We start from the raw sequence: 15,357 nt of genomic DNA, 5'->3' as shown, positions 1-15,357 counted from the left end.
CTACTTCGGGCTGGATCCGGCGGACTGTACTGCCCTGGCGGCGGGGCTCCACTCCTGTCCGGAGCTGAGCAGCTTCCTCGACGACGGCAACGAGTTCCTGCTCGTGGTACAGCACTCGGGCGCGCAGCTCACCACCTCCAATAAGGTACCGTAGTGTCCGGCATGGCCGGGTCCCGCGTGTCCACCGCATCCCGGCGTGCGATTGGGAACGTAGAGCCCGCAGTCAGCCCAGGCTTACTGGCCGTAAAGACTGGTATCAGATTTGGGAGACATCTCCCTACTGCGAATATCTGTGCAGGTCTCTGTGTCTGCTGTAAGTTACTGTCGGCTGCCGTGGTTTAACCCCGATCGGCTGCTAAGTACCACTGACTAGCCCCCACCCCGCGATGGGGAGGAGATTCGGAAAGAAACGGTTAACCCTTTTGGGGGTTGAGATAAGAACAACGAAGTAAAATGTAATAACAACAATATAATAATAACCCACTACTAATATGCAAGTAATAGTGTTAATAATTGTAATGAAAAGGGGCGAGAGAGCCCAAGTAGAATAAGTGATGCAAAAATATAGTTGTTCATCACCCATGTCCAGCCCATTCCCCAGCAGCGATTGGTGCCTCCTGGCCAACTCCTCTCAGTCTATATACTAAGCATGACACTCTGTGGTATGGAATATTCCTCTGGTCAGTCCTGGCCATGCTCCTTCTCAGCTTCCTATGCACTTCCTCACTGGCAGTGGTCGAGGGACTAAAAATTCCTTGACTTCGGATAATCGTTGCTCAGCAACAACCGACATATCAGTGTGTGTTCTCATTCTAAACCCAAAATACAGCACTGCCCCAGGTACTAAGAAAAAAAATTAACTTTATCCCAGCTAAAACCAGGACTCTGGCCCAAGAGTCTGTGAAGACCATATGGTCAGCTGGTGATAAGTTTTTCAGTGGATCATGCCCATGCTGATGCAGTTTTAGTGTGCTGTATATTGTCGCTGTGTGAATGTAATACAGCCTGGAGGATGGCATGTTATCTTACTGCAAATGCCAGGTGGAGTCTGATGTATAATTTCTTCCTGGTCATGGTTGTATGGAAGGATTGTGTGGCCAATGTCCATGCAGGGAATTTGACCCAATATATGGCACATTGACTGATGTTTGACAAGTCCCAAGGTGGACGTTTGTCTAAAGCATGCATTTTTCAAACTGCTGTGTCCATCTGTGAGCAAATCTTAGGTTGATTGTGTGAAATATCCTGCCTTGAGTGTTTGTGTTCAGCAAGTGACTCATCTGAGTGATACCATGGGGTGTGATGTGCACTCAATACCATATAATCAGACCATGGTGTAGTGCCTGCTGCACAGAGTGTACAGGCAAAGTGTGTGTCTTGGCATGTGTCCTGTCGTTCTGCTGTGAGACCAGGGATGTGGTGTCTCTTATGTCAGTGACAGATCTTTTCTGCACTGAAGATGAGTGTAATGTGTCCTTAACATGTGAATTGTGGACCAGTAACTTATGTACCTCTTTGGTTAAGACTAGTGCATTCTATATTCAGGCAAAAGTGAACATTTATGTGTACCAATTTTGGGGGTTTGCTGCTGAGCCACTGTCTAAAATACAAAGCAGCTTTCATCAGCTGTGGGGAGATCAGATGCATATCAGTGCTACACTGCATACCTGTTATCTCAGTGAAGATGTCTGCAGGTGTTGAGCTAAAGAGCTGATAAGAAAGCAAAAACTGATACTGTTCAGTAAAACTGAAAGCTGTTCTTCCTATCCCTCCATTTCTTTTAACAGAAAAGAGTATACAGATGTTTATAATTGTGCAGAATTTGGGATTTCAGCTTGCATATCTTCTTGCTATTGATTTATCAAATGCTTAATAATATTTTACTGTTTTATGAATTCTCCTCAGCCACAAATCATTTCAGTAATTGATTTATGGCAGCATTTGGAACTTTACCCATAAATTGGGCTGTGAAGGGAACATGAATCGTGACTGATGACTAATGAAGGACCATACCTTTCTCTATCCTTGAGAAATCAATGAATTGCAATAGAGTTACGTATTTACAAACTCAGGAGAACAATACAGAATAGCTAGAATATTTAGAAAAATATTCCCAAAGGTATGTCGCATAAAAATACAATTAAAAAGTATGTATATTTTTCTCTAGGCACAAGACAGAGTTTCTGTTTTGTCTACAGAAGGTGGGAAGTGGAGTTTTCAAAATAGAGTAAGAAAATATGGTATTTACAGACATTCTATACTGAAAGAGGCTTTATGTGTTTGATGTTGGAAGTTAGGTTCCTATGGGCTCAGAAATGAGTATAATAAAAATTTTCATTTTCTGTGCAAATCAGATACTACCAGAATGTTATCAGAGCCCAGAGGGAGTAATATATTTTATATTTTTTCTTGATACAAATTGTTTGTGTAATGGTATACATGATTTAGTATAATATACAGTCACTGACAGTTTTCTAAACAAATCCTGTCTTCCTGATTATTACAGATTGAGGCTACTGATTCAGAGAATAACGTGTTGGTGTTCTTTAAGCTGAGACCTGATGTAATTACAGAAGATAATATTCATAGTAATATTCTTGTGTCATCTATGCTAAATTCACCAATTAACACCCTTTATCAAGCTGTACGTCAAGTTTTGCACAGTGTTTACTGAAGGTGAGCAATATACTAATTAAATGTTCTGTGGATTATACTGAGACATTGAAATTCCATAGGATATTAATTAACTTTGAACTAAATGTTTTATATTTTAAAACCAAAATATTTTAAGAGATTAAACAAGGATGATTGTTATTTCTAAGTTAATAGAAAGTACTTCACCTCCTATCAATAAGGAGGAGAGGAGGATTCTGGTCATACATATGCCTGACTGGAAGCATGGAATACATTGTGCAGGGGTGGTTAATGAAGAAAATAGCTCTTTACCTCCTTTCCAACAGTAATGCCAGCCGTGTGTCCTTTTCTTGTTTTAGATACTCTTGGAGTTTGTATGAAATGCATAGGTCGGTGTCATGCATACTGTGATTCTTAATAAGTGGCAGATAGGTACACTAGACTCTAGGTTAATTTTTACACCTGCATTTTTCATAGTTTTTGCTTTTTTTTAAATTTTCGGTGGCTTTTTCTTCTGTTCTATTGAAGAATATTGTGTGGAAAAACCATGGCCACTATATTTCATAAGCCGAACAAGTGGAGTTTCAGCACTTAAATATTTTTAATTTAATGTGAGAATGTTAGCAAAATAATATTAGAAAAACACAACAACTTTTCATATTTAATTCTAGCAATTTCCAGATTATGCTATAGTAGTCCAAAATTTATTTAAGACAATTAACTGACAAATGATTTTGAACACATTTTCAGAGTGCCTTATAAAGCCAACAACTGACTTGATTTTGTTGATAAAAATTTTTTTTTTGCAGTATTATTCTGAATTGTTAAATGAAGAGAATGAGGTCCTTTTCCTTTGACTTTAAGAAAAAAAATATTACATTGTCCCACCATGTGGTTGGTTACTTAATCTGATTTTTTTTCTTTTAAGATTAATGGAGGAAAGTAGTAATTACTCTATCATGTGAGTCACAATTCTTGAAATTTTCATTACAGGATGAGAGATGGAGTAAAACATTGATCCCAAACTCCAGAACTTTTAAGTGAACTTGAAGCTGGCTTGAGTACTGCTCTCAGAAGATCAGATCCTAATTACACAGGAACAAAATTCTGGTGAAGATGATGTGCGAGGTTTGTTTTGCAGTTATATCTTTTTATAATTAATTTTAATTTAGGAGTAACAATTTATTTACAAGTTGAATTTCTAGACTTCCCAGTGACTGTATAGTGTGAAGTATAGCAGGCTGTGGTTAGTAGATGGAATTAGTGATGGTTTATACCAAGAGACCAGAGTTGACCTTTACACTGTATCTAGTCAGAATCAGAAGTTGAAAGATATTTACATAACTACATAGTAAAAGAATTGCTTTATAAAGTATGTTCTGACTGAAAATATTTTATAACAATCAATTTTTTTCATATATAAATATTTTCTGTTGTTATTTGCAGCTATACTTACACCAACAGATGAATTTCAGTTCTGGATAGAATGTGCTCGTCATGGAAGTAAATGGTGTAGTAAAGAGAGAGCTTCATATTTTAAAGACCTATTTGAAGACATTGCAAAAGTATGTTTTGTTTTGTGCAATTAGTGATATATTTCTAGATTTAGTAAAAAATATTCTTCCCCTGAAATTTATGTTAGTATATGTCCATTCTTTTCAAATACATGAGTATATAACTATTAACTATTTAGTTATTTTTTCTTAGGCAAATTTACTTTAAATGACATTCATGTAGTTGTAGTGACAGTGGTGCGTGGGAATGCCAACATGTAATTGGGACAGATTTGACCGCTGAATACTAAAGCTGCTGTAGAAATACAACACATTCTACAGTTTTTGACTAGAGATCGACTCATAAAGTTATAAAAGGACAGTAATAGTTTTAGCACCCATAAAGTGCTTTCTTGAGCAATGCTTCAGATATCAATGAATTCTTCACATGAATAAACTTACACAAATGCTTGTTTTTTAAGAGGATTATGACATTATTTTGTGCAATAAACCCTAGGAAACTATACCGCTTGCCAGCTTCAGAAACTTATAAATGTTTCTACAATACTACTTGCAAAGTAAACATATTGAGGGGCATTTTTTTTTCTAGGATTATTACAACTTGGATACTCTATCATTATTTGAAGCTGTGGATTTGGTGGAGAGTACCAAGGATACTGTTGATGTGTGTGGAGACAAACAGAGCATGATCCTTATCCACAGTCACGCATGCATAATCTCTGGATGTAATAGGTAAACCTTTATGCAGTCTTTATTGAATGAACAGTTGAGAAAAATAGAATGATTCCTTGAAGCGAAAGCCTTCTTCCTTGTAAAGGAACCAGTAATAGCCCACAGCATTAAGGTGCTTACTTCTTATAATTATGATCCATGAATATTATTTGCCTTCTAGTATGCAGTAATTCAACCAGTTCTGGTAGATGCCTTCATACATGCTTGGGAAGATGATAGATAGTAAGAAGATGGAGGTGGATCCATTCCTGCTGGCGAAGTAGATTTGTCATACTTCTGTTGCACTCCCTGTCTTTCTCTCAGAGGAGAAAATTTGTTTACATAACCCCCATTTAAAGGTTGATTGGTCTATGTGAAGGTGAGAGCAGGATGTGCAGAGAAGTTGCTGCTTCTCATTCCCTCAACAGCAGCCCCACGTTGGGGACAGGCAATAGGCAGTGAGTTTGTCTGCTGCTGCCAAGTATGTGTGTGCATGAGGGCAAGGATTGCAGGGGGAAGTCAGGTACTACCATTACTGCTGATAAGGACAGGTGCTTGTGTGTGGAATTCAAAATCCAAATCCATCAGCTTCTGATATTGGAGTAACCTCTGTTTAACTCAGAGATATTCAAGAGATCTGTTGAATCTAAACAATCGGTTATTGGTACATTTGTGTGGTTTGAAATCAAGACATTACACTACTTTTTAAAAATGTAATTGGAATGTGGCATAGGAATTATTTTAAGCAACATAACATCTTGCTTTTCTATACGTTTTTGTCTTCTAGGTGGCTCACTAGGTAGATATGTTCAGAGAAAATTAGCAGCTTGAATTTGTGGGAGGATGCTTTTCACAGTGTTAAAGAAAATATAAAGGCTGGCATCTTGATTTGTGAGCAGTGGGTATCAGCTTGTGAATACTTAACTGGACAGCTGTGGCAACGTTACACTCTACATCCATGGAAAAATGAGAAATATTCCCCTGAATTGCTAGCCAAACTGGCAAACGTCTTGATGAGGTAGAGATTTCAATTATAGAGATCAGTTTCATTAGACACAGAATTAAACAATATTGTTTCAAGTTAAAAAAGAGAGTTAAACACTTTTATAATCTTTACAGAGTCACATAGCATTCCATAATCTATGTTTGCCTGAGCCTTTCAAAAGTTTCTTGTAAAAAGGAGAGAGACTGGTACTTCTAAATGTAAGTTTTATGTAGAACTACTTTTGGATATATCAAATACTTTTTTCCCCATAGGTGCTACTGTTAGAACACTGCATGAAAAACTTACATTCTTTTTTGCCAGCTGGGAGAACAAAATTCTTTACATCTGCTCAAGTGTTTGAACCCTTTACTGGCCTAATCCTGTACACTACAATCCTTACACAGAGGTATAATGCTTAATTTTTAATTTTTAATTTATTCTCATTCTTTCTGTGATGTATATGGATAGTCCCTAAACTAATGTGAACTCATTATCTCTAGCCATTATGGAAAGCAAGCCATCGTTCAGTATGAAAGAATTATTGCAACCAGCAGAACAGAAATAGCAAGCAAATTGAAGAAATTTATTCAGAAATTCAGGACAGTCCTCAACAGGGTATGGTATTTTTGTAGTCTGAAAATTTTCCTGAAGATCAAGTTATTGAATTCTTAAGTAGTGAGTTTAGAACACAGGAATAAAAGCTTAGAACCAGAGACAGCACTACTTATAAACAGCAGTAATCAGTAGTGTCAGAACATGTTCATAACTTCTTTAAAATTTCATATTCCAGCTTCTTCAAATATTTCAGAAACATAAGGAACTGATAAAGCATCCAAATATAAGCAAAGAATTGCTTTTTGAAAGGGAAACATTGCTGGCAGGACTTCAAGATTATGTCAAAGGTATTTAATTGCTTTTTTTTTTTTTTCCAAATACTACGATCCTTTATTCTTGAATTATGTCAGTATAACTATTATATTTTTATAATTGCAACTAAGGTTGTTCTGTTAGGTTTCTGGACTAATGAATCTTTTGCTTGTATAGACTATCAGACAGACTTTGAAACTCGATGCCATGGTGTTCCTGGTGATGTTTCTGGACCACTGTCAGGCAAGAACCTTTCTGAAGTTGTCAATAATATTGTATGGGTACGGCAGCTGGAACTGAAAGGTAACAGATTCCTCTACTGTTTAGAGACGGTATTATCACAGAATGTAGGACAACGGTATTGACATTTTTATGAGGAAATTCCACACAGAAAAACTGTGGGCTTCCCAAGAGTGCATAATCAAGATCCTTTCTCCATGGTACTGCTTGCTAAGTTGAATTTTATTAATAGACCCAGAAGACAGTCTTTTTATAAAAAACTGAGCTGCCTGCTTTTATGACTTAATTTTTTTTGGAAAAAAACCCCCAACAACAAAACCCAACAACAAAAAACCCCACAACCAACCAACCAACCAAAAAAACCCCAAAAAAAACCCAAAAAACCCAAAACCAACCAAACATAAAAACCTCAGAGAGGAGGAATTTTTGTTAAATTTTACCCTCCTGTTTGCATTTTTAAATTGTATTTAGGATTCATAGATAGCCAGATTCTGACATCGTAATTCTCACTTGTTATTACCAACCTGTGTAGTGTCCTCTTGAAATTGAAGGGATTTCTTAGTAGTGCATTTTCAGTTTGTACCTACCGGGGAATTTACTACATGAACAGTAAAACTTTTACTTTACAGTAAAAGTAAATGTAAAATTCAGTGTTCTTTTACAACAGATTGTGTTTAAAACATATTTGACCGACTTACGTTGGTTTTGTTAGTTTGTATTTACACTTTAGTTGGAAACTTTGAATATTTTTTGGAAAGCATTGACCCATGAAAAACAAAATGCTTTTTGTGAACAGAAGTGCCATCTACAATAACTATAGATTTTAATGAGAACAGAAGTTACTTATCCCAGAATAACTATTAACCCAGTACTATTAGCCCATTTTTTTGTCATTTACCTGTGATTTGCAGAAATCTTCAGGGCCCATTTCAGCTGAACATGACAAGGGATGGGGGTATTAAAGGTGTTACTTTGTTATGTCCCTTGTAGAGAGAATATCAGCAGCTCAAGTTATTTCTTCTGCTTGGTCTACCAAAGACTTAGCTCAGCTTATGTGTATCACTTTTATGTCTGATGTAGGTTGTGCTACATTTTTAAGTTGCTCTCAAATCTCCACTGATTGTATTGACTGGGGTTTTGATTAATTTGTTCACACATAGGTGTGAAACTCTGTTTCAAATACCTTTGAGTACTGTCATGGACCTTATAGATACAATGGACTCATGGGAGATCTGTACCTTTATGGAGTATTAACTGAAGACCAGGTGGGATACTCTGAGGTATCTTAATAGTGGTGGACACCTGCGGTGAACAAGTTATTCAGACCCAATTTACTGTAATGAGAATTCGAACATCTGAGACACAAGTCAGGATTCACTTCTTTTTTTCAATTTTAATCAATTTTTTAATCCCATTTGGATGTTTTGTAATAGTGATTTTTATTGTGGTGATTTTTCTTTTCTGATCAAATACTGGGAAGTTAAGCTTCTTTTCTTTGCGGTTGTGTTTAAGGTGGATGATGCTATCAAGCTGGCAGAGGCACTTCTGTCTGACTTATCTGGATTTCAAAGTTTTCATCGAAGTGCAGATCTTTCTGGAACAGTTAAAGTGTATGAACAAGAACAATTTGATGACTGGTCTAGGACTATCCAGTCAGAATTATCAAATTCCAAGTCAGGACTTTGGTAAATACATTCTTGTTTAAATAATGTTTATTAAATAAATTATGTTTATTAAATATGAAATCTGTAGTGTGGTGTAATTCATTAGAACTCAACAAAGGAGATTAAAAAAAAAAAACCCAGAGTTGAGAATGAATGGAGAAACAAAATAGAAGAATTTATGACAATTTCATCATCCTGCCAGTCTTGGTTGGTAAGGTGAAGTATAAAGGACAGTGTTAATCACAAATCCTATGTTTTCTGTTAGCATCTGGAATGAAAGACATGTTTGGTTTGCTTGCTGTTATTACTTGTTATCCACTGTAATCCTACATAGTGATTATGTATAGAAACCAGATGAGATTAGAGAATAGCTGTGATATACAGATGACACATGTAGAGTAACAACTTAATTGTTATTCACAAGAAATTCTGCAGTCTAAGTAGGACAGATTAAAGAAAGCTAAGCAAATCTGTTTAAACTTCATGAATTATGTTCCCCAAAATAATGACATTTCTTTATGGGATATTAAAATATATTTTAACAATTTTTGTTTTAGTTCATTGGCCACACGCTTCTGTGGGAATCTCTTGTGTTGCAAACTTCATTTGGAAAGAGTTGTCTACAGTTTAAGAGGATAAGGAGTTGATACTTATGTGAAAACTTTTATTTTACGAAAAATGCTCAAATATGGCAAATAACCAGATTTAACACTCTAATATAATTATATATAACTCCAATATAATGGAATCATCTAAGTTTGTTAGTACCATAAAATTTTGTTACTGTAAGATTTTAAAAGATGTCATGTGATTAAAAGGACAAGAAAAGAGGTAGCTCACTAAAAAAGGGGAATACAATGGATATGGAAACTAGAGAAAAGATGAGGAAAAAAAAGAAAAAATGAGTAAAGCTGAAGTTTTTATGAAAGAAGCCTTGAAGGATGGTAGTAGAAGCATTACTAAAGTAGAAAAAAAATGAAGTAAAATCTGAAGACAGGCTGATGTTCTTATTAGTATTTGGTTGCATATATCAAAGTGCTTTACTGATCCAAGTCCTGGTTCTTGGACTGATTCCCTCAGATTATTTTTCTCCCTTTGCAATGCTGAAGACTGGGGCCTGTAAAGTGCCTGCTTGAGAGATTATGTTGGATACGGTGTATTTGAGAAATACTGTCTACCTGTGAGTAAGCACTTTGTAAGCAAAACCAATAGGCATTATTAATTTCTTATTGTCTTCATTGGCTTTGAATTAAAAGAAAGGTTACTGGAAAAAATTTGGAGTAAATGAAAATGTTAATAAGTGTAGAAAAACATAATAGAGTGACATCAAGCTTTTTAGAATAGTTTATTATGATAAAATGCATCTAAGAATGGATACATATCACATTACATTCAGTAATCTGCTTTATTTTGGTTCAGTATCCAAGCTAATAGCCCTGTGATGGAGTTGGATCACATTTCTGGAACACTGAATATACTTTATTCTGATCGTTTGGTGACTCTCTTAAGAGAAGTACGTCAGCTATCAGCACTTGGATTTGCTATACCAACTAAAATACAGCATGTTGCAAACACTGCACAAAAGTTCTGCAAGCAGGCAGTCATCCTTAAACAGGTATAAGATTAAATTAATAACTTTGTGTTCTGACTTCCCAGCTTTAGTTCGTGGAACTTTTCTAGACTGCTGTCTTTTCTGTCTTTGTGGTTTCTTGAACAAATTAGCTAAGTCCATAAAAGAAAACAAAAATAAAGAAATGCTTTACTATTTCAGAATGTATCTTCTTTTGAAATATAGTGTTAAAGCTGTGTGAAGTTACTGCATGAATATACAAAGATAAGACAAGTAATTAATTGATCACCTGATTTTAGTCTCAGTTTTTGATATTGTGGCTGAAGGAAAATGTCATAAAATGAAGCGACTTGTCCTCACCATTGCTAGTTTTCAACTGAAAATGTGTTAATAAGTATTTTAATGGGAGTATGTGTAGGTTTTTTGGGGGGAGTGGGTGGTGTATTTTTTTGATTGCATTCAATGCTATGAAAGTTTTTATTCACATGAGGTGTCATTGATAGCTGAGATACCCGTACAGCTAAGGCAGAGATGACGTAAGACCTGCAAGATACCCACACATCTGGATCACTGGCAGATGCCCAAGTAGAAACCTTGCTTATGTCAAAGGCACTAAATGGTCTGTGTGTGGACAACTAAAGCAAATTGTAGGGTATGCCTCTTACTCCAGCTGTCCATCTGGAAGTAAACAGATATTTTTAGCTCGTGTCATATTCTAGTGGATGTCATTGATATGTGAAGGTCTCTGAAATGGCACTAGATGCCAACATTTGCATAAAATAACAAATCAGAGACTGAACCTATTTCACTTAGGGTGAAGCATAATCACCTCAGATGTGTAAGAAGCGGCCTTTTTTCTATTAGAATTCATTACTAGAAGAAGATAGAACCACATTAGCATTATATGTATATATTTCTAAATATTTTACTTGTGTAGTTAGTTCTCATTTCTTAATGAGATTGATTGGGCAATATTTTCAGGAATGTTCTGGGTTACAATTATTTGCATATAAATATTTTTATCTGTTCTTGTACATTTAATCTCTGTTTTTACAGGTGGCACATTTTTATAATTCTATTGATCAACAAATGATTAAGAGTCAGAAGCCAATGATGTTACAGTCTGCTCTAGCATTTGAACAGATAATTAAGGTGAAAGAATTATCCTCTTTTGTATTTTTAATTTCAATGGTATCTGTTCTTATTATGTGCTGGTTTTTTCTGCGTTTATTGCTGGACTTTTTAACTGTAGCCTTCCCATCCAAGCAATGGCACCTGTTTAATCAACGTTTATTGAAATCATTTGGCCTTTTCTAATATATATATATTGTCATTTAAACAACTGCTCACTCCTTTTTAACTTGGATACTAGCATAATATACTCTCTCAGGAATTATTTTTAGTGTTTGAATTGGACCTGAACTATGATATGGTCAATTCCTTAATAATTGGTAACATAACTCCTGTGTTAGCTGTTCTAAATAATATTATTTTGGCCTGTTAATAAGATTGGCTATGCTTTATTCTGGAGATAAATTAGTATTAAGGAATGGTTTCACTGTTTTGTCTATTATTAAACCTCTCTGGATTTTGTAATTCTCTTGAATATCTCTAATTTGTGTTTTGAGCAGGTTAGAAGTAGCCAGCTAGTTTCTATTTTAGGCTAAGAACAAAGAATCTGTGCATCTATCTGATTATTGACTTATACATGCAGTTTGTTACAGTGGGTTGGTATTCAGAAATAATATAGTTACTCTGAGAATAATGTTTCTTTTCTTTTCTTCTTTGCTAGGAAGTTCACTATCCTTAGGTTCTTTTAAGGAATTTGGGTCAATTTGGAGGACTTTATTTATTTTAATTTTTCTGCTTTGAAGGCACAATATGAACACTACTAAAATCCACATTTTTTTAACAACATATCTCTATTTTATGTCGGAGAAGCACGTCTATAATGAATTTTAGTTTACTGGTTTTGATCAGTTGCAAGCACTCCAGCCTGTTCTAATGCTCTTACAATGTGAGAATGACTCATGAATTATAACATGCCCATAAACTCTGTACTGGAGAGTGGTGCCGCCGGAGCAAGTATTACAGGAACAGTTGGAAACTCACTCCTGAGAAATGTTTTGCAAGACAGATTATACGACTGGGGCTGGGAGTAGAAGGGATGCTTGCGTTGGGATTGTTCATAAAAAATGGTGAAGACTGCAAACCAAACTGTAGATTCAAAAGTGTCCTGGAAAAAGTTCCCCAAACTGTCTCTTAAGTTTTGCTTTAGCTTATTATAGATTATGCTACAGATTCTTTTAGTGTGCAACCCCTGAGATAGTGATGGTGCACAGGTGTTCAAAACCACAACATACTCTCCTATTTAATGTGATTTCTGTCCTGCATCTTTTAAGAATAGATCTAGCTCTGGAACTTCAGATGCTTTTGTCTTCTGATTTTCTACTGTATAAATCACCAGAACCTTGATAAAAAGCCCAGAGAAATGAAACTCCCCAAATCTGCTTATGTGAGTCAGTGAAGTTTACAATGTAATTTAAAAAAACTATTTAATGATAAACAGGTGAAGTTGATTAGCAATTATTAGTGTCACATTTTTGGGTTTGGTCTGTGCAGAACAAAGAGAAAGAGAAATTTAAGATTTCCTCTCATCTTGAGCTGTCTACTTACGTTTGTGAGGCAGAAGTCTCAACATAAGTAAATTTATTTCAAACTCTGTTAAGAGTCTGTTATTAATCCTTCCCTAGTGCATTGATGTAGCTATAATGCTATGCCTACATGTCTGTGATTTTTCAGATTATTTTGTCTCTAATGGAGTTAGGGAAAGGAAGGTTCTCCATTTTTTACTTTTTCATATTATTACTTCCTGTATGCTAGCTGGTAGACTGTATTTGTCAATAAATCTGATGAAGTTTGTATGTTTTTAAAGCATTCAAAATCTGGTCCTGGAGGAAAAGCTCAAATAACATGGGATAATCCCAGAGAACTGGAAGCTTATATCCAAAAACTTCAAGCTGCTGCTGAACGGCTTTCCACTGAAAATAGAAAACTAAGGAAGTGGCACACAAACTTCATTGAAAAGGTATATTTTCCATATGAAATTGAAATTGTGTCTCTTATAGCTTACCTTACCCTTTCTTTCATTTACATGGTGATGAGTACGTTTATTATTCTTTAAAATTCTTTTAACAGGTTATATCGCTTATGAATATTGATCTACTTCGGCAGCAGCAGCGTTGGAAAGATGGACTCCAGGAGCTCAGAACTGGTTTTGCCAGCCTCGAGTCACAGGCAGGGTTTCATTACCATACTGCAAACTGTGAACATTTGACTTTTCAACAGTAATCAAAATTAAAGACTCAACATGGCATGATTGAATTAATTTGATTAAGGAGTTACTAGCTGGGTCAGGAAAACCAAGTGTGTACTAGTTAATGTCAGGTGTGAGGTAAAATCTCAGATGAGGAGGAGGAAGGCAATCTTTTTGATCTCACACTAGTCATGGGAGAACTTTTGGTCAATGGCACATGTTACATGAAGAAATGGGAAAACCTTAGATAATGTAGATCAGTTATGTCTGAGCCATTAATGCAAGGTAAAACAGAAATTGGTACAGATATGAGTGATCCCTGGATAGAATAGAACAAATGTATAAAGTTTAGAATTAAAATGCATTTCTGCCTGAAATAATGAAAAAGATTAGTTTTTGTTTGTTCACTTATCAACTGTCAACTTTTAGAGTAGAATCACAGAATCATTTGAGTAGCAAAAGACCTTTAAGATCATTAAGATGATAAAGATTTTGTTTAAGAATGTCATATTATTAAAGTAAGTAGGTAATATTACATCACCTAATCTATTTTGAGGTGTTATTCCAGTCAGTTTAATTTTTCCTATAGCCTTCAGCAATCAAAGAACTATATTCTTAGATGGATATGTTGTTCTTAACCTTTCTAATGCAAACCCAGTTGGTATTTGCCAGTCAAATAAATGCAGTATCTCTACAGTATGTTACTTATAATTTTGTTTTCATTTTCTAAGGGTAATAAGAAAAATTAATAAGTCTATTGATTCCACTTTTAGTTTGTAATTTCTTTTGAAGTTTAGTTTGCAGATTTTTATTTTACTAAAATAACCTATATTTACCTCAGGATCTGTTTGAAAATTGTTTTGGTATTACAGAATATTTTTAGATGGAAAATTAACAAAACTATATTAGTCACTTTGTAAATATCTTTGACTAGAAGTTATAAAACTTAACCAAATGTATCTTTTTCACCATCCAAAAATTACAAAACGGTATAGTCTTACTCCTGTTGTCATCAAGATTTTACATATTTCTTGAACCGTATTTATGATTGTCCGAAGGCTTAATTGAGACAATTTCAGATTTTCTTAATCTCTAGAATCTTTCTGTTGGAAGAGTTCCTCTGGGCAGCCTTGAATTGTAGGGCAGCCCTTAACTGTGTAGCTTTCTGCAGCAGCCCTTGACTGCCTCGAAAGCCCTATCTAAATCACTATTCAATTAAACAAGAGAACCTGTTAAGCTGGAAGAAGCTTCTAATTTCTTCTCTAACTTGTGTTATCCTTTTAAAAATCCCTGGATGACTTGTAAGAGACCATTTACAGGCTTGTTAGATAGGGATTTACACTTTCTTATAGTGCAGTGTAGCAGATTCTAATGAAAGTCTGAATTCTTTGAGATAAAATCTTTGCTAACTTAGTAGTTAACATCGGTCTGTGTAAACACTCAAGAATTTTTTTAAATATTGTTTAAAAGGTAGCATACGTTGTAATATAGGTTTAAATCTCTCATTCAGCCAGCTCTTTATCTTATTTCTAGCTGAGTCCTGTGCATTTTAGAGTAACCTTGAAGAATCTTATAGTAAACCTCAGTGAAGTTCTTATGCTGAACTACCATAGAGACTCTTTGATTTGTGTTTTTTTTTTTTGTTATTCCTATATTAATTTGAAATAAATGCAATAACTCTAGATCTTCCTAATGTTCAAACTGGTCACATTACCAAAGAATATCTTGAGTTAGAAAGGTCCCACAAGGACCATTGAGTCCAACCCTCTGCTCTTCACAGGGCTACCTAAAACTAAACCATATGACTTAAGTATGTTGTCCAGATGATCCTTAAACTCTGACAGGCTTGGTGCCAT

General features: G+C 35.2%; 1 protein-coding gene and 2 long non-coding RNA genes across 3 annotated transcripts in view; all 3 read left to right on the top strand.

Moving 5' to 3' along the window:
- The first annotated feature begins 3,631 nt into the window (after positions 1-3,631).
- Positions 3,632-5,799, top strand: LOC116782364. Its single transcript, XR_004355214.1, has 4 exons — positions 3,632-3,762; positions 4,081-4,199; positions 4,738-4,880; positions 5,647-5,799. It is a non-coding gene; the product is annotated as an uncharacterized LOC116782364 (long non-coding RNA).
- A 337-nt stretch (positions 5,800-6,136) lies between these two features.
- Positions 6,137-6,402, top strand: LOC116782365. The gene is made up of 2 exons (XR_004355215.1): positions 6,137-6,250; positions 6,345-6,402. It is a non-coding gene; the product is annotated as an uncharacterized LOC116782365 (long non-coding RNA).
- Positions 6,403-6,918: 516 nt separating this feature from the next.
- The window catches only part of DYNC2H1 (dynein cytoplasmic 2 heavy chain 1), a 152,118-nt gene continuing 143,679 nt past the window's right edge, over positions 6,919-15,357 (top strand). Inside the window, exons 1-6 of the mRNA XM_032679259.1 lie at positions 6,919-6,954; positions 8,464-8,636; positions 10,035-10,230; positions 11,242-11,337; positions 13,121-13,273; positions 13,384-13,482. Of these exons, the coding sequence (XP_032535150.1) occupies positions 6,919-6,954; positions 8,464-8,636; positions 10,035-10,230; positions 11,242-11,337; positions 13,121-13,273; positions 13,384-13,482 (753 nt within the window). The remainder of the gene's footprint in view (positions 6,955-8,463; positions 8,637-10,034; positions 10,231-11,241; positions 11,338-13,120; positions 13,274-13,383; positions 13,483-15,357) is intronic.

Source organism: Chiroxiphia lanceolata, chromosome 2, assembly GCF_009829145.1.
Source record: "Chiroxiphia lanceolata isolate bChiLan1 chromosome 2, bChiLan1.pri, whole genome shotgun sequence".
NCBI classification, from domain to species: domain Eukaryota; kingdom Metazoa; phylum Chordata; class Aves; order Passeriformes; family Pipridae; genus Chiroxiphia; species Chiroxiphia lanceolata.
The sequence above is the reverse complement of the archived record's forward strand: the minus strand, read 5'-3'. Positions and strand labels throughout refer to the sequence as shown.